This window comes from Vicia villosa, linkage group LG4 (genome assembly GCF_029867415.1).
Source record: "Vicia villosa cultivar HV-30 ecotype Madison, WI linkage group LG4, Vvil1.0, whole genome shotgun sequence".
Classification (NCBI taxonomy): domain Eukaryota; kingdom Viridiplantae; phylum Streptophyta; class Magnoliopsida; order Fabales; family Fabaceae; genus Vicia; species Vicia villosa.
In genome coordinates, this window is record NC_081183.1 from 168,389,540 (window position 1) to 168,409,316 (window position 19,777).

A 19,777-nucleotide genomic window follows, 5' to 3' on the forward strand; every position below is an offset into this window, starting at 1 on the left:
AATGTTGGTGGAATAAAGTTAAGAACGACATTGATGTCATGTTCATGATGCATGACACAAATGACAACATTTAGATGGTTATGATATCATAAAAATGTGGTTGTATTAATGTTGTTAATTTCTGTCTATGTTTGTTGTTAAGCGTTATGTGTTTTTGTTGTTTAAGCGTTGTTTGTGCTGTTGTTTTTTAAGCTTTATTTGTGTTGTTGTTGTTTAAGCTTTGTGTTTGTTTAGTTGTAATACCCATATGTTTCACGAATAAATAAAGTCTAGTTGATTTCATAAAAGATAGTACAAATAGGACATACAATTATTTGTTGGTGGTGGTTGCTCCACAATTTGGACAATTATTTCTACTGTGTCTGACCTATCGACATATGTTACACTTTCTTTCCATTTTTTCATGATCATCCATATCGATTCAAATATGCATGCTGTTGGGTCGACCCTTTTTCTTTTTTGCATCATGTCATTATGTCAAACTACTTCCCCCTCATATGCAGGGCAATAATCCTCCTTTTCTATCACTGGAATTGAATTGTTGTATACATCGAGCAAGGTTTCAGTCTTGTAAATGGGAGATAAGAGTGTTAAGACATCTCGGTGCATATATGAACATGGTGTTATGACATGGGAGCAATACATGCGAAAGGCTTAAAACTTTCCGAAGTCGCACCAACCCTCTTGTAGCAGAACCGTATACTCTTGTCTCGGCAAGCCCTCATTGTGGTCAATAGTTTCTTTGACACTGAAGGTGCGGTTGAATCGGTCGAAAGCAGTAACATGATGGCTGTTGGCTTTGGCAGTTTGTTCTTTCATAAATTTCATGCATCTTTCGTTGAACAATTGTCGTGATTTTGAAACTGCATTCCACCGTTCACCTCTTGTTGCAAAAAAGGGAAGCCATCTTAAAGTTGGTTGATATCACCAAGGCATTAATCAGAATGTGTCTGATTCCCTTAAAAACACTATTCATCGACTCCACAAGATTTGTAGTCATGTGGCCCAATCATTTCCTTTTGTCGTAAGCCCTAGTCCATTTCTTTCTGGCTAGATTACCAATCAACCTGCTTGCATCCGAATTTGAAAATACGATTTTACGACGATAATGTTGGAATGTTGGTTGAGTTAATGCCTATCCAACATAGACAAGAGTCTTCCGAAGAAACTTATCCTTGATCTCCCGCATGAAATTTTGTGCAATATGTCGAATACAGTAGACATGCGTTGAAGTTGGGTCGTGCCAACCATTTGCTCGATTGTTGTATGCACTCTCGACGGAAGCATGCCTATCGGAAATCAAACTGAGATCAGGTTAGGGAGCAACGTATGTCCATAGATTCCTGATAAAGAAACTCCAACCCCCAGCAATATCACCTTCCACAAAAGTGAATGTAATTGGAAAAATATTATTGTTTCCATATTATGCAACAACCATCAATAAGGTTTCTTTGTATTTACCGTACAACCAAGTGTCATCTATTTGAAGAACTGGTTTGCAATATGCAAATCCTCTTATGTAAGGTCGGAAATCCCAGAACAGTTGATGGAATATGCCATTTACTTGAACACATATTCCGTTGGGAGAATGTTTCGGCTGTGTTTCTAAAATAGAAATGGTGTCTGGAGCATAGCTCTGAAGCGCGGTCAAGAAACGTGGAAGTTGTTTGTATGAGTCCTCCCAATTTTTATACACAATTTCAACTGCCTAGATTTTTGCTAACCACACCATTCTATGAGATGGAGTATAGTTTTATGTTGTAACGATATGAGAGATTATCGTTTTCACCTTCAATGACGGATCGTTGCTCACAAGAGGTAAGATTTCTTGACATATAAGATCATAACTTAGCTTTCGATGATCTAGGGACAACTTTGTGTTTATGCAGGAATCACTTCTCTTCCTGTATGATGCAGACAACTTGAATCCACAATCAAGGTTTACACACAGAATTTGGTACCTCTCTATGTTGGTGTTATCCACTTTAAAATCAACTTTTTATGCCATGTGAAATTTTTTAATGGCTCGCACACAGGCCTCCGTTGAACAAAATTTATCTCCAACTTTTAACAGCTCATCGGACTGTATGTACGGGTGGAAGGAAATATCAGATGATCGTTCATGCCCATATAAGGTCAAGTTACTCATGTGTGCAGAAGGCGTGTATACATGAGCTGGAGGCACAACAACGTCTTGTTCGTCTTCAGATTCCTCATTGACCATGTGATCAACTTCTAACTTTGGTTCTTCTTTTTTGTCTACGACGTCGACCTTCACTTGCTCGTCGACAAGTGGATCGATAACTTGTGACTCAACCAACTGTGATAATTGCGTTTCTTGTAGGGTAATATACAACTATGTGGAGTTGTAACCAGAATGCTCATGATTATCAAGCATATTTTGTAAGTCTTCGTCATCCTGGACCTCAACTTGGAAAAACTTGACTGGGTTATTTTCACGAAAAAATGGATATTGGTAGAAAATTAGTGATACATCACCCCGTGCAAGCTCTCCTCTAATCTCTTCTTGAAGTAAGAAAAAATTGCTTTTCTGTTTAAAGAAAATCGTGTAATTTCAGTTTTTCTCAACAGAAAACTAGCACCTTTACAAATGTATGTCTCACCATTTACATGCGCATTGATAATGTATTATGGTGAAGAGGCCATTATTGATTGTTTACAAGTGTGTAATGAGATGTTTGATTGTGTATTTAAGTTCTTTAATTTAAGTAGAAGAAGAAAGTTGCTCATGTAACACAAAATTATGGGAACAATGCATACTTTATACTCACATGTGTTTACAGTTGATGGGATGCATGCATGGAGCATCACATGTGTTTACAGTTGATGGGATTAATGCATGGAACATTTCATGCTTTACAATCGATGGGACTAGACACAACCATGTTAAGTTAACTATACCAGATATACACAGTCTGTCTAGTGCAATCAGACAAACGTGTACACATGAACTAAGGAATGGAAAAGAAAAAAAATTTCTACAGGAAGGCTTCACATGGGATATACGCCTATACTGCATCCTATAGCCTACATGTCATGCATGTGACCGTCGACCTGCGACCTACAACCTATCTATCATACATGTGACCCTAGACCAGCGACCTACAACTACCTATTCATGCATGCACACATATACTGCAAGTTACAACTACATGTCCTTGCATGCACGCCTATACTGCAACTTATACCTACGTCTGCATGCATGTCACATTTAAATCACTTGGCACTCATGCAAAAGACATCAGCATCCACCATCCATTCTATAAATACCCCCTTCAATAAACTCATTTTTTCATCAAAATCTCCATCTCTCAGCATCATAAACACTTCAACTACTCATTTTCCAAACAAGTCTCCAAGACTTCAAAGATGTCTCAACTTCTAACCATGGGTGAAAGGCACAGAGGAACTAAAGCGAATCTTCATACATTTGTAAGTTCGTACATTTATTCTTCCATACATCTATACTTATATGGTATCCATACTCATTAATTTATATTTGTTTTTAAGGATGTTTCGCGAATCTGTTGTCGTTCTCACAGTTGCGTTGCTTCTGACTCGATGACAATTTCGTATCTGGAAGCAACTGGCTTTAGACATGTGATCAATGTTTCCAACTACACCATTGATCCTACATACATACTTGTCTTATTAGAACGACAGAAAACTGAAACCCATACGTTTCATCTTCCAACAGGTGAGTGTACAATCACACTAGAGGACGTCCACATGTTGCTTGGTCTCTCGATTGAGGGAAAGGTGGTTAATGGGCGTGTTCAACATGCAAATTCCCTATGTGAGAAGGTATTGGGCAAGGCTATTATTGAGGGAGACGCGAATTTGAGGTGCTAAGGTATCAACCTAAAGACCCTTAAAAATTATTATGAGTCTCTTGAATTGGACGAGAACTCGACTGAGAAACAAATATTCTTAAAAATTAAGTGTTATCTTATGATATTGTTCAGTAATCTGTTATGCCTAGAAAGTACAGGTAACACTGTCAATTTTTATTTAAATTTGTTTAACAACAACAATAAAATTATAAAGTATAGTTAGGGGTCCGCTCTTTTTGGCTATGCTTTATAGTTCCCTTTGTAAGAACGCAAAAAACAATACTTGCACATTTTATGGATGCGCGTTCTTGCTCCTGGTATGGGGTTGGCGGATAGTTTCCCCACTAGCCCCTGCAAACAACAACCACTACATATTCCCATATGCAACAAAGTAAGTTTATAACTCTATTTCATTTTTCTCACTCTATTCTAAAAAAATTGTAAGTAATATGTTTTATCTCTTTTTGTTTAAGGTTGTGTGTTAAAGGTATGAATTACAGCAAGAACCCAAGGAGATATATCTTACTGTATCGACAATTTTTGGATCACCTTCAACCGGAGGATGTATTACCTCTAAACATTTTAAGAATCATATTTGTAATATAAACTGTCTTACGAATAATATATTAATCTATTTTTTCCCACGCAGTTTTATTGGAGACTATATATGGGTCTCCAACATGAGCCTAACCATGATGATGAAGCTGTTTGGACTACGAAAACAACTCTCATAAGGTACAACATTATGGAGATGCACTAGAGTGACCGTGTGAAACTCCAGTTTGGCATGCGTCAAGAAATCCTGGCTCCCCCGACGTCTTTGGACGAATGGCATCTCAAAAGAGTGAATAACCAATGGAATGTTCAAAATTGGAAACAATTTGCACCATAATTTTGTCAGACGTGGAAAGATCGTTGCCAAATTATTCTCCGTTTCCCCGTTGCCCTATTTCCAATGAAACCAACTGAAGAATACATGAGTTGGTATAGATTGGTTAACACCCCTGAACCATATGTGTGTCAGACCCGTACTATTTGCACGATCCCGCCAACAAATACAAAACCAACAACCGACTCAACACCGGCAACAACGCAAAACTCAGTACCAAGAACAACACCATCACCATCATCAATATGAACACTAATACCAATACCCTTACCAAGCAGATTTTCAAAATCCATACCAACAACAAAGTCAATACATCCAACACTAAGAGGCGGACCCCTCCACATCTCATGTTAGGCCCGACTTGGGACTGTCTGAGGAATAAGACCCAAGCGACCCAATAATCCTGCAATCGTCATGTTACCGTAGCTCCCAACAACAAACATATGGCTACAACATACCCCAAGCAACAATGTCTTTTTACCAAGCCAATTCAAGTGTGAAGTGCTACCAACCATATATGGCTACCCCACCTCTACGACAAAACATGATGGCATGGGGAACCAACTCTTTGGCAACAGGATCTCGGAATACATGGACAACAAGCGCATGAAGGGGCTAATACAAGGCCCATCTACCCAAACACAATAGGAACCTTAAACGAGTAGGGTTCAACGTGTTCGTGTAGCGCTTAAGTGTGGAACCGACGAACATTAAGGTGATGATAGTCACTAGAATATTTGTAATCTTTTTTTTTTTAATTTGTAATATGATTTTAACATTAATATATATTTTTTTGTATTTTTAATTATTTGTGAAATATTTAATATTATACAAAAAGAAAATAAAAAAAATAAAAATGAACATTGGCGCCACCCCACATGGCAGTCCTAAATGGGCTTGCACTAAGGCGCCGTCCGTCTAGGGTGGCACATGTGTTTTAAAAAATACATTTAGGCGTCATGGGGGTGGCTCTTATGTGTAAGACACCCCTCAAACCTGGTCACCTAGGTAATTTTTCTGAAAAGTTATTTTTTTGTATTTTTTTTATAAATTTTGTTATTTCCTTTTTCTCATTTAATCGTGGACGTTAGATCTATTATGAAGTTTAATTTTTATTTTAATTATTCATAAAATAAGATTAAATTTTATTTTAATTATTTATAAAATAAGATGGATGAATGGTTGTGATACATTGATCGTGTAAAGAAATTTACACTTACAATACATAACCATTAATCTTATCTATATATACAATCTCATTAAAATGGATTTAAATGGATTTAGAAACGATTTATATTAGACCATTCAGCTTATTATTTATTATTATTGATAATATTAGTTAATCTCATTTTTATTTTTAAAAAATTACTAAAATATTAAATTAAACAATAATTCATAGGATGCACATGCTTCTACTATAATAGTTTAGATAACAATAATTCAGTTATAGAATTAAGATTAATTTATAGATAAACAAAATTCTGAATTAAGAAATTGGACTTAATCTAACTTGCTAAATTTTCATTTTCCTAAATACAATAATTGCAGGGCAGAGACAAAATGACTTAACTTTTTTTATTTTAAAATTGGAATATTGTATAATAGATTGCTTTACATGATGGAGTCTAACCACTTAATTTATAAATAAATGAAAACGAATCATTCTAACTATACAAAATATTCATTAATTCAAAACTTTGTGTCACTGATCAATCTTTTACAAATTGTCAGTACCATTTTTCACTTCATGACATTTTCTAACAACACTTTTTCTCCCAATCATATACTGCTGCACAATAAGCACAGAAGATTGCGAACCAAAGCTTGTTGAAGCCAATATGTCACCTACAACACCAAGTTCAGGATGGTCACACCATTCCAACAACCTCGAAAAAATCACCGAGTTCTTACCACTCCCTTGTCCAACAATGTACAAGTCATATCCAGGTTTATCAATCTCGCTAAGAAGCGTTGGAATCTCTTCGCCGGTATTCGAACGGACTTCCTTCTCTGAGTAAACAATTGAATCATTATTGTGCACTGCCTTGTGCCTGAAGGAAATTATAGACTCTTCATCCAACTCTTTTTGCATCGCACTGTCTATAACAGTCGACAACATTCCGTGACGAGACTTGCTTTTTTCCATTTTTAATTTTGTTTCTTCTGCGGCCTTACCTAACAAATTGATCCTCACGACATGTAATCGGGTTCCTGGATGCCCTGCCATTCTCCATGCAATAGACAAGGCTTCACGGTCGTCAGGTCCACCGATGAAAATCATTATAATGCGCAGTTTTGTTTCTAACAACGATCCTAAACCGCGGTCCAAGAAGATCCCTACTGAACAAGGTGCTTGTTGCAGTACATTTTTGTTTATCTCACAATGTTCGTTGTGGATTATTTCCTGAGCACCTTCTACTGTTGAGAAATCTTTGTGAAAGGGGAGGAGAATTAGGCTCGCGCGTTTCTCTTCGGCAATATTGAAAATGTCCTCATGGATAGTTGTGTAGGACGAGACAACACCTGATATGTCAAACCTAACCGCGTTGTATTGTTCTACAAGTTCTTCAAATGCATTAGTTATGCTCTCAAACTCTAATTCTAATTGTGATCCATAGTTGGTTGCTTCTGCGCCTACCGTGCTGATTGAATGATCCATATGTGGAACAAGAATAGCTGTGCCATGTCTAGAGAGTTTAACTAGGTGAGCTACAGAGACATGTATAGGTGAAACTCTACTAGCATTTGTGGCTTCAATGACATGGATCATGTTATCTGCATGTTTAGCATTGTGGACACATGCGACGATTCGAAGCTCCATGTCGAACCTCTGCTTTTGCACGGTCCTTAATTGGGATTGCAAGAATCGGAATTTTGGTTTGTATATTGCATTGATCAAAGGAGAGACCATCACAGTCATTACTATAATAGCAAGCATCATAACCATGAAAGTATATGGATCCAAAATCTGCAAAGAAAGCCGAAAAAAGTAACTTAATTAAAAGGCCGTTTGATTTAAATCATGCAAAATAGAAAATTGGTAGTTTAAAATTACCTTTTTGTCCCAAGCAACATTTAGTAGTATGACAGCCATGATACCCTTGGTGTTGAGAAGCAATCCGATGGCAAGTCCATCTCGAGCAGGCATACCGAAGAAGAAAGTGACAATCATAGAGCTCAATACTTTAGGTATGGATAACAAAAGCATAATCAACAACATTAAGCCTGCATTATGATGCATCAAAAGGAAAGGCAAGTTGAGCCTAAAACCAAATCCAGCAAAGTAAACAGGACACAGAATCCCAGAAACAAAATCAGCCGACATTTCCAAAACCATATCAGCAAATTTTCCATGAGGCAAAATTAATCCAAAGACAAAAGCTCCAACAATAGGATGTGTACCGAGACAATCTGTAATATACGAACAAATAAATAATCCCATCAACACGTCCAACAATTGTGATTTTCGCCACGTGTCCGTACTTGTTCTGTGTTCAATGATTGGAGTAAGGATAGGTCTCACCACAGTAAAGCAAAAAACTATGAACAACAAAGTAGAGATTACTGAGAGATAAGGCTTTCCACCTCTACTCGAATAAGGAATCAACAATGTGAACATAACCCAACCATATGCATCAGTTAACATAGCGGCCGTCAATGCATCTTTTCCAAGCTTTGTATATAAAAGTTTAAGCTTAGCTAAGATTCTTGCAAGGACAGGGAAACCTGTTACAGAAAGTGCTAAACACCAGAATAAATATGCTTCGCCGTGAATTTCTTTTCGTAATTGTATGAGAACATCATTTCTATCTAGTAGTTTTTGTTGTAGAGCTAGAAATCCAACACCAAATAACATTGGTGTCACAATGCCAGCAATTGCTATGCTTGTACCTTTCTTCCTTGATCTTAAGATGGTGTCTGAATTCATTTCTAATCCACTTAGGAACACATAGTACATTATTCCTAAGTTTGAAAAGGTTTCAACTGCTAGGATTCCATGTTGACTGTAAAACAAGGTAAATACCCATTTAAAATTTCCAAAGAGAGTTGGACTCAGAGTAAAACCAGCCTGCATTATATAAAGTTCAGAAATTATTATATTTTTATGTCTCATTTATGCAATGCAATCTTAATGTATGAAGTTATATGTTTTTGTCATGTGTATTGATGATTCAAATTTACCGGCAAGAGAAAGAAAGAAAGAAATATATGATGAATGAATACTTACCAACATCTGTGCAATAATGAGGGGTACACGAAGGGGCTTGAGGACAAAGTAGAAAAGCCGAGAAACCAAAATATCATAAGCTATTTGGATACACAAAAGAGGAACGCGTTTCATCATAATATCATCAGTCATCCAGATATCGTTTGTAGAGCTAAATGTTACATTATAACATGCATAATTTGCCATCTCCATCTCCATCTCCTCTTTCATTGTTCTTTCTTCTCTATGAGGCGTTTGGATTAATTTCTTATGTTAATGTACTTTTCTTCGCTTATTTAAATAAGATGTTTTTTTACCTGAATAACATGCAGGTTATTATGAACATTGATGTATTAGAGCTGGCAAATGCAGTTTACATTGTTTGTTGCTAGTATGTTACAGAATGCTGTATTTTTCATGATCTATGATGAGATATATGGTTGCTGTTTTGATTATAGTTTTTGTGTAATAAACATTACGTATACCCGCTGCCGCCATACACTAAATTTAGACATTTAACCTCTATTAGTTACTTATAACAAATTCAAGTTGATGAAAATTAATTAATGATGACGATATCAGGTAACTTTTAAATATATTCGATACCGGTCTAAGATCAAAATTAAAAACAAACAACACATATGCATTATAAGATGTTGATACCAAGTGTTAGAAATATCAATAATTCATTCAAATTTTGTAACAAATATAAAATGTTAATTCTTAAAAAAAACAACAAACTAATTATAAAATAATATCAATTGATGTAATAATGTAAGAAAGAGGAAGAACAATAATTAGTAAAAATAATTATGACACCAAAATAGTTATTTTTAAATTTATTAGTAACTTTTTTAAAGAATAAGAATTGTGAATTTATGGCAAAAATTCATTTTTTTGAAATAATATTAACATTTTTAAAATTTCTGAAAATATTAAATTTGTCTTTCAAAATTGTTTAAAAAATAATGAGAGACATTAAGTCAGATAAATAAAATTATAAAAGAGAAATGTAAAAATTTGAAATAATAATTCTGAATTTAAAAAAGAAACTACTTTAAATTATTTGAGATAAAATCATTATTCTGCTATTTAATTATCAATCGTTCTTTTTTTTTTTACTCTATTTTAAATTATTTGTTGTATGTAGTTAGTATGATATATCAAACTAGATGTATCAGAGAAGTATCAGCACATGTTTTAGAAAAAAAAAATTATTGGATACTTTTTGGCTGTGTTACACTGGTTCGGGTACGTACCCAATACCCGGTTTGGGTTCGTACCCAATACCCGGTACGAGTACGGGTTAAACTAAGGTACGGGTACTTCAATATAATTTTAAAAAATACAATTATAAAAATAACATAAAATAATTATATTATTAAAAAAATAATATAAAAAAATTATACTGTTCAAATAATAACAAATATCAAAATTAAAAAGTAATTTGTTCAAAAAAAAGTCAGAATAATAACATAAAAAAATCACATGTGAAATGTGCCAATAATTCATGAAAACAAAGGCTAAAATCTAAAAGTTGCATAGCGGCAGGGCATGCAAATAAAAGTGTAAAACTATATATAGAATTGATTTTTTACTTCTCTTTTTATAAATAAATTAAAACTTAAATTTGACTCGTTAAAATAGCCTGAAAATGTATGGACCAAAGAAAAAAATTGTGTTTTTTTGTGGGTACGTGTACCAATGATGTACTAACGTGCGTACCAAAAATGAAAAAAAAAAGAAAAGGGTATGGACTTGGTATGTACCATATTCGTATCATACATGTAGTGGTACTAGTACTTTGCCTAAAACGGTGTACCCGTGTTTCACAGGTTTGCTTTCTGTAGATATATCTGTCAGGGTTAGATGCGTATTGGGGTATCCAATACGTGCCGGATACCAACACTTTGCCATTTTTAAAATATCTAGGCTTCATAGATAGAACCCTATGAAAGCTAGAATTGTTCATGACTTTTCAAAAGGAATACTTCTGGTGAGCTAGATCACTGAAATTGATCAGACCATGGCAAGCCTATCATGAACTAATTTTAAATTGATAGTGCAGAATCTAAGAGCTAATCAAGTATTACTGGTCAAAAGATATCGTATACAGTATAAACACAGGGATATAGTATGCACTCAAAAGTGTTAAAACAAAGAAATTTTCAAAATTATGTCAGGGTTACAGTTATATCAAACTTCAGTTACATTCAATGTAAACATGAAGGATTAAATGGCAACAAAGAATGGCCTTATCAAGTGATACTATGCATTAACCAATTATAAGAAAAAGAGAAGGTTTATATATTACCGAGACCAGAATATTTGCACATCTTCCTAGTTTCCAAGCTCTAATTCGGTGTTGAAGATCAACTTTTCCCCTCAACGCATGTCTTCTTGCTTGAGCTTCAAGGAGAAAATCATCATTCTCTCACATCCCTTACCCACCCTTTTCTTTACTTCCTTCTTGTGTGCATTTGACTAACATATATTTGACCCTAGTGAAGTGCCAGAAGTGTCTACTTCAGATCCTCATATTCATTTTGTTTTAGACCAGCATGGATGAGAGGTTTGTGAAGACTACCAACAAGTGCGCCAAAAATTCTATCGTCAGGTATTAGGCCCATTTTCATCATCTCATCATACAACTTAAATGCTTCATCTGCTCTCCCCTCCTTGGATAAACCTGAAATGATTGATGTATACGTTGCAACATTTCCAGTTATCCCCTTTAACCTCATTTCATTGAAAATTGTAAGCGCCTCGTCTACCCGTCCAACAATACATTCCCCATGTATCAGCGATGTGTATGTATATACATCTGGCAATAACCCCTTGTTTATCATTTCAGATTTTATCGTATGTGCTTGCTTCACTTTTTCTTTCTTGCAATACGCGTCAATCAGAGTGTTATATGTAACAACATTAGGCACTTCTCCCCTTCTCTCCATATCCCTAAAGAACCTCTCAGCTTCAGCAAGGTTTCCTTCCTTGCAATATATCTCGATAAACATAGTGAAAGTCACAACATTTGGTTCCACTCCTTTCTCTACCATTGAATTTAAAGTACATTTAGCTTCCTCGTACCTATGCAATTTACAGAGCCCATTTGCAAGAATGTTGAATGTAAACACATCTGCTTTGAATCCTTTCCTTTCCATGATTGCTTGCAACCTCAAAGCTTCATCCATCATTCCTCTTTTGCAGTAGCCATCTATCATCGTGTTAAATATTATTATATTCAGGTCAACTCCCTTACTTTGCATCTCTTCCAACAAGATTTCCGCAGCTTCCATTTGACCTGCCTTGCACACACCACCAATCAACGCGCCATAAGTATGTGCGTTAGGAGCAACGTCTCTCTGAGTCATCTCATCAAACAACGCAAAGGCCCTTTTCATATTTCCTAACCTACAATTCCAACTTATCATCGACGAATAAACATAAACATCAATTTCTATATTTCTTTCACGCATTTCCTCGAATATCTTCTCAGCTTCCTCAATATCACCCAAACTAGAATACCACTGAATCAAAATACTATAAGTCGCCACACTAAATACAACCTCTTCCTTCTCCATCAACCTCAGTATCTCATCAACTCCCTTTCGATCCTTTCTTCCAACATACGCATTCAACAATGTATTGTAAGTAAACACAGTCGGTTTCACAACGCTTTTACTCACCATCTCATCCATCAACTCCTTAGCTTTCTCCACCTCTCCTCTCCTGCACAACCCATCAATCACAAGTGTCAAAGACTGAACCCTAATTTCAATTCTATCATACTCAATCATCCGGCGGAAGAACTTAACACACAACTCCACCTCACCACATCTCTTCAAAGCAAGCAAAAGCACAAAACAAGACCTCTCCTCTATCACCAACCCCTTCTCCTCCACATAATCATAAACCCTAATTGCTTCTTCGAACAACCTATTATCAGAACAAACCCTAAACAACATATCACAAAGCTTCTCAACAAAATGTGGCTCAAATTCATCAACCAAATCGATAATACCCGAAACCGGGGAAGCAAATTCGGAGTCAGTAACTACGGAATTCAAAATAGTCTTCATGGTGGCGAATTTCCGGGCTTTTAAGAGTCTAGAAAAGAGAATCAAATGGGCTTTGAGGTCAGGTTTGAGTGAGAGGTTGGAATGATGGGTTTTGAGGAAGTGGAAAAAGGATAAACAAGAGTGGGGTTGAAGAGTAGGGTCTGAAAGAACACGGTGAGTAACTTGGGGGGTGATGCAGGAAATCATGGAGTGGAGTTGAGTATTGTTGGGTTTGAAATAGTTGGAGTTGGTTGAATTGATGAGGATGTGAGTAACTTTACGAGCAAGTTCGTGTTGATGGTGGTGCTGGTTTGAAGGAAAAGACGCGCCTTTGTTGAAAATTGTTAAAAGGGTTTTCTGGCAAGACATTGTTTTTGTTTCACAAATGAAATCTAAAGAATAGTTAACAAGACGAAGTAGAGTAGTTTGAGTGTCCACAGTTCACTGAAAGTGCGAGCTAGTACACGAAGAACCAGGGGTATATAAAAATAAATTAAAAATTGCATTAATTACATTTTTATCCCCTTAAAGTAATTAATGCAAATATTACTTACAAATTTTTAAAGTATTGAACAATTTTTTGTCTTGTGTATAATGTTTATGGACAATAGACTTAGGGATGTCAACGAGGCATATATTGTTCGGAGGATGTTTCTCCGCTCCCCGCCCCGCCCCCAATTTTAGTCCCCATCCCCATCTTCAATCCCCGCTACGGGAGAATATTTCCCTCCATCCCCATCGCCACAGATCCCCACGGATATCCACGGAGATCGAATCTTAAGAAAATTTCTACACTTTTTGATCAAAAATATGACACTAGTATTTTGTTATTTTTTTTCGTATTTTTTAAAACGCATATATTTGCATCTTTATTTTATAAAAAAAATAAAAATACATCTTGCATCAATAATGAATAAAAAAAAGCAAAAGAACTTGATGTTGCTAATATTTTTTATGTAAAAATAAATAAATAAATAGTAACATAACTTGCTACCGTGCTTCCACTAATTTACTACAACAATACCGATGTCGTCCAACGCAAGTGGTTGATTATGTGTGACAAATCTATAACTTCTAATGACTCTTCATTTTCTAATACATTGTAAAATTATATAATTATATAATATATAAAATATATAAATTAAAATATATCGTCGGAGTCGGGGAATCCACGGGGACGGAGGATACTTTTCCAATCCCCGCCCCAAAGTGTTATCGGGGGAACTTTTCCCTCCATCCCCATCCCCGCGGGGAAAAAAATCCCCAACTTCGGATCTCCACACAAATATTCTCCATCGGGATCCCCATTAACAGATGCAATTGACATCCCTAAATAGACTTAAAAAAAAATTAAAATTTACTAAAATATACTTTATAAATGTAAATATTACTATAATAAAGAAGGAGAAATAAAATATTTTTAATCGAAAATATAGGATATTTTTATAATTATTAATATGAGAGAGGAAGGAAAAGGGAAGGTGAATATATTTTTAATAAAAAATAAAAGGATATTTTCCTAAATATTAATATAAGAGAAAAAAATTTAATAGAAAATAAATGGATATTTTCATAAATATTACCATGAGAGGAAATATAATTTTAATATAAAATAAAATGTATTTTTGTAAATATAAATATGAGAGATACAAAGGGAGAATATATCTTTAATAAAAATTAAAAAGATACTTTTGTAAATATCAACAGAAAGAATATATTTTTAATACAAAATAAAAAGATTTTTTTAATAAACAAATTTGATTAATTCAAAAAGCAAAGATATACAAGGTGATCTGAATGATCCAACGGACAAAAATCAAAAGAGAACTAAAGTCGTCTAATGTATCATTAGACTAGCAATATGTTTCCTAATTTTCGTACTATACCATCCTCTGTATACTATTTTATCAATTATAGAGTACTTGATTTGAATAATGTCTATATTATTATTATTATTAATATTAATATGATAGAGAATATATGATAACAAGAGGGTATTTTCATAAATATTAACATGTATTTTTAATAGAAAATAAAAAGGTATTTTCATAAATATTAATATGAGAGAGATGGAGAATATATTTTTAATAGTAAAATAAAGGGTATTTTCGTAAATATTAATATGAGAGAAAATATTTTTAATCGAAAATAAAATGGTATTTTTAATAGAAAACAAAAAGGGTATTTTTGTATTTTAATTAACTTGTACTATGGACAAAAAGTTTTTTCATAGTTTAGTGAAGGACAAAAATTCCAGTTTTTGTCCTTTCTCTAATCCTAATTTTTGTCCTATCCCATAAGTATTCTTTAAATCAAACACATGCAACTAGAGTTGTGTTGTCCAGTCCCTTATTTTTTTATCAGATGAAACGCACCCTTAGATTTTGGTTTTATTTTTAAATTTTGGTTCCTAACTTTTCAAATAATTATGAGTTTGGAAATCCAAATAAATCTAAATAGAGTCGGAGGATCTCTTGACACCAATAACCCATAGTTAAATATGAGAATCTTAAAATGTTTATAACAGTTAAATTATGGTCAAATATAGTTTCTATGTGTTTTTTCATCGTTAAACAACGACTAAGCTACACGTTGAAGGATAGAAAAACACTTAGAAAGGGGGGGTTGAATAAGTGTGACTTTAAAAACTTGTAAGATAAAAACAATGAACACAATTATTTTTATCCTGGTTCGTTGTTAGCGAAACTACTCCTGAGGATTTAATCCACTAATCAATCTGATTACAATGGTTTTCCACTTAGACACCCTCTAAGTCTTTTAGAGTATACAGATCACAACTTGATCACTCTAGGAAATCACCACTTAGATAACCTCTAAGTCTTCTAGAGTCTACTGATCTAACTGATCAGTCTAGAAACCTTTTACAATCAATGTAAAATAAATGTTACAAGAGTATGAATTGCTTCTTATAAAGCTATAATCACAACTGTGATATTTCTCTTAAGTTCTAAGCTTAACACTCACTAAATATTACAAGAGTTTATGAGGTTGAAGATGAAGTTCGTGAGCTTTGAATTTGACAGCGTTTCAGTATTTTTCACTAGAGTTAGTTAGCTGCTTCTGATCAGAACTTCTATATTTATAGGCGTTTGAGAAGATGACCGTTGGGTTGCATTTAATGCATTGCGTGAGTAGTACAGATTTGCATTTAATGTTTCACACTTTTGTCAACTACCTCGAGCCATGCTTTTGCTGCTTTTACTGACTTTGCCGTTTGTAGCTTCTAACGTTCCTTTTGTCAGTCAGAGATTAGACTTAATAGCCTGTCATCTAGTACTTGCTTCTGGACTCATGTTTGTGAATAATAACGTTTGAATATCAGAGTCAACAGCTTGGTGCAGAGCATCTTCTTGTCTTCTGACTTTGAAGAGCTTGAGCGTGATACCATAAGAACTTCAATGCTTCTGCTTTTGACTTCATGTTCTTCTGATGCTTCACAGTCCATGTTCTGATTCTGCTTGACCATCTTCTGATGTCTTGTGAGAGCATGTTCTGATGTAGCCATCCTGAACCTTCTGAGTCAGTGCTTCTTAGCGCTGAATTGTGCATACTCTTTATATATTTCCTGAAATGGAAAATGCAAAGGATTAAAGTATCACATTGTCTTATACAAAATTCATATATACTGTTATCATCAAAACAAGAATATTGATCAGAACAAATCTTGTTCTAACACACGTGACTTCTAAAAAACTTGAGACTTCTCTACCAATAAGATAAGTCTGAGCATTAGAAACCTACTCTCTAAAAATCCTAATAAAGAAAGCAAAAGTAGAAAGAATGGAACGCATACCTTACCCTAAAGAAGCAGAGTTTGTCTACATGCTGTAGGTGCCCCTAAACGAAATGTCACAGATGAACACTAATTAGAAAATCAGCACAAAGAACTCCCAGGAAAGACATAAGTTGATAATACATAAGAGGAAGAGTTTCAACAATTCACAAATGACGAAAAGAGAAAAAAAGTATACTTTAGAAACTCTTTATATGAGCCCTGACCAAAAAGGACCATACGATCCATTATATCAGGAAGCTCAAACCACACTGTCAACGGTCAGGATCTCCTCGTGGATCGTTTGAGGCACTTGAATTTCCTAAATTAAAAAAGATATCATTATTGAGTAATGTAGGGATACACATCATAAGCTCCATCCAAAACACAATCCATTACAGAAATGACATTTAATATGTTTGTTCACAATAAAAGTGACGTCCCATCAATGCTCTTCGGCTGCTCCTACCAGCTGCTAGACTATTGGTTTACACCTAAATCCTCGTCTTACAAAGCATGGACAAAGGCTTGAGAGAAACTATCAAGGGTCGTTCGCAAGGTCCACAAGGAAAGGCCCAAGAGCGACATCAAGCAAGACAACACATGGAGTAAGTGATCCCTCGTTCGACCAATGATAAATGATTCCGCCTTTCAGACACATTGATAATCGTTTGATTATATCTAACGATCATCCGCACGACACACATTCTTCATGCTGGCAGTTTTAACCGCTCACTCTATATAAAGAGGAAAACACGTCATTCCAGGTATCTAAATTCATTCATACTCTAACATTACTTATCATTTTCTCACTGACTTGAGTTTAGAATGTTAGCCTTGCAAGTCAACCACCTTTTTGTCGCATTGAAAACTTGTTCCATCAATTCAAGATCTTATCTCACTATTTTATCAATCATTTCTGATTCCCACAAAAAATACAAATGTTTCTATGTGCTCACCAACTATCTTGTAAAAATGTTCTAGAGATGTTGTTACATAAGTTTTTTAAAAATTTAAATATTGATCGCATAAAATAAATATCTAATTTATTTATTCATCAAGTTTTGAGTTTTATTAGAAAAGAATATCATTAAAATTTTAATTTAATTTTAAAAACTTAACCAATATTTTCATAATGACTCACTTAAGTATCTAGTCATAATTTCAGTTCGAAAAAAAGAAAAATCAAGTTGGCTTATCATGTTAACTTCGTTAAAATTAATTGAAGACAAATATTATAAACAAACAATTTATTTAAAAAAGAAAAAATCAAAAAGGTTTAGACCAGAATTAAATGTTAGGATATTTAAGGAAAAAAACAAATATATTTACTTGTATTTGGGTTAGTAAACTGCCATTAAATTGATTAAATTATTTGATTAAACTAATAATTAGTAATAAATTGATTAAATTATTTGATTAAACTAATAATTAGTAATAAATTGATTAAATTATTTGATTAAACTAATAATTAGTAATAAATTGATTAAATTATTTGATTAAACTAATAATTAGTAATGCAATGCTGTGAAGTGCCGATTCAAACGACATCGTTTAGGGCAAGGCTTTGTTTTATAGTTTCAGTTCAAATAAAACCCTAATTGATCCTAATTTCCAATTCGAAAGAAAGCAAGCAAGAGAGACGATCATGAGAGCAATGGACTTGTTCGGAGAGATGGAGGAGCAGATAACCACGATGGCGATGGACGTGGACGACGTCGACAATTTCGAAGTCTTAGCCGATGGCATTGTCGGCAACGATTCCAAAGTCGCCGATGCCGATTTCTTCAACTCCTTCCATGACGATTTCGATGATGCTGATATCAACTAATACCTTTTCTTCTTATTGATTTCTGTATCGTTGTTTCCTGTTTTTATCTTCATGACTGATAAGAAAAGAAGAAACAGATATTGCTGTACTTTGTTTCTTGGATTTTATGTTAATATGATATGATGGTTATGACTATTTTGTGAGTAATCAACTCAATCTCTTGTTTTGAATTTTGCGATTTTACATGTGTGCTGTTTAATTTGTTATGTATGTGTGATTGATTCTGAATGGATTTAGAATTGTGATTGTTGGTGATTTTACAAACGGTATTTTTTGGTTGTATTTGATATTGGTAGAATTATAGGTTTCTTCTGTTTTAATCGGTACTTATTTCTTCTTGATCTGTTGTTGCTGTATGTTTGAAATCATACTCTTGAGTAAACCTACAGTTTCTTGTGTTGCTCTAGCTGTATATACGGATTGATATTTGAATGAGTGAACTTTGAACATATGTAGATTAGTATTTCCGCAATGTTAATTAGCAAGTGTTATAGTGCTATTTGCTGAACAATAGAGATGTATTATGTAGCACCGAGATTGCTGAAAAAAGGCGTGTCAGGGTCCGTGTGCTTCATATGAGATATATTCAAATTCCACTATCTGGGTATGTCTGTGTCCGTGTGCTTCATATGATATATTATTCAAATTCCATTGTCCGTGTCTGTTCGGGTCCGTCTCCTCGTACTTCATATGAGATGAGATATATTCAAATTCTACTATAAGCTATAACCTTTATTTGACAACACTTATCTCTAGTTGCAAAATCTTGCATTAGCTTCTGTTTTTTGTTTTTAGGCTGCTTGATCAACAGGCAATGGCTCTGTATCTTGAATTGATTCATGATACTGTATCTTGAATTGATTCATGATGTTGAAATTTGAACAGACTATCTGAGTTCTGACATGTATTAATGTAGCAAACAAGTGATTATCTAACTAGAAAAATCTGAGTTCTGAGATGTATTACTGTAGCAAATAAGTGATTATCTAACTAGAAAATTCACAGTTGAACCTTTTATTGGTATCAGTAGTTTCAGAAGTATTATTGAACTAGTTGGTAACACAACAATTGGAATACCTTGCTACATAGGCTTCTGTTTTGAACACTGTTCAACACAGTTTTTATTGTTGATTGCTTCATTT

The 19,777-nt window shown here is 34.4% G+C and overlaps 3 protein-coding genes across 4 annotated transcripts; 1 reads left to right on the forward strand and 2 right to left on the reverse strand.

Moving 5' to 3' along the window:
• Positions 1-6,402: 6,402 nt before the first annotated feature.
• LOC131595836 (cation/H(+) antiporter 15-like) lies at positions 6,403-11,404 on the reverse strand. 2 transcript variants are annotated; one of them, XM_058868331.1, is made up of 4 exons: positions 11,265-11,395; positions 8,972-9,267; positions 7,799-8,812; positions 6,403-7,711 (listed from the first exon to the last, which is right to left on the reverse strand). In XM_058868331.1, exons 2-4 carry the CDS (start codon positions 9,179-9,181, stop codon positions 6,461-6,463), a joined length of 2,475 nt encoding a protein of 824 aa, XP_058724314.1. In that variant the 5' UTR covers positions 9,182-9,267; positions 11,265-11,395; the 3' UTR covers positions 6,403-6,460. The 2 variants fall into 2 exon arrangements, with proteins under 2 accessions (XP_058724314.1, XP_058724315.1); XM_058868332.1 differs by lacking the exon at positions 8,972-9,267 and having other exon boundaries at positions 11,265-11,404.
• Positions 11,405-11,472: 68 nt separating this feature from the next.
• Positions 11,473-13,473, reverse strand: LOC131595837 (pentatricopeptide repeat-containing protein At2g32630). The gene has a single exon (XM_058868333.1). It carries the CDS (start codon positions 13,378-13,380, stop codon positions 11,473-11,475), a length of 1,908 nt encoding a protein of 635 aa, XP_058724316.1. The 5' UTR covers positions 13,381-13,473.
• Positions 13,474-18,380: 4,907 nt separating this feature from the next.
• On the forward strand, positions 18,381-18,805 carry LOC131600214 (small acidic protein 1). Its single transcript, XM_058872406.1, has one exon. It carries the CDS (start codon positions 18,453-18,455, stop codon positions 18,633-18,635), a length of 183 nt encoding a protein of 60 aa, XP_058728389.1. The 5' UTR covers positions 18,381-18,452; the 3' UTR covers positions 18,636-18,805.
• The last annotated feature ends 972 nt before the right edge of the window (positions 18,806-19,777 follow it).

What these genes read in the sequence shown, in the direction of transcription:
- LOC131595836 (XM_058868331.1), bottom strand. Translation starts at nt 9,181, where the DNA reads ATGAAAGAGGAGATGGAGATGGAGATGGCAAATTATGCATGTTATAAT. An exon ending in TCATTATTGCACAGATGTTG is followed by an intron (nt 8,813 to 8,971) that starts GTAAGTATTCAT and finishes TATATAATGCAG; the next exon opens with GCTGGTTTTACTCTGAGTCC. An exon ending in ATGTTGCTTGGGACAAAAAG is followed by an intron (nt 7,712 to 7,798) that starts GTAATTTTAAAC and finishes CTTTCTTTGCAG; the next exon opens with ATTTTGGATCCATATACTTT.
- LOC131595837 (XM_058868333.1), bottom strand. Translation starts at nt 13,380, where the DNA reads ATGTCTTGCCAGAAAACCCTTTTAACAATTTTCAACAAAGGCGCGTCT.
- LOC131600214 (XM_058872406.1), top strand. Translation starts at nt 18,453, where the DNA reads ATGAGAGCAATGGACTTGTTCGGAGAGATGGAGGAGCAGATAACCACG.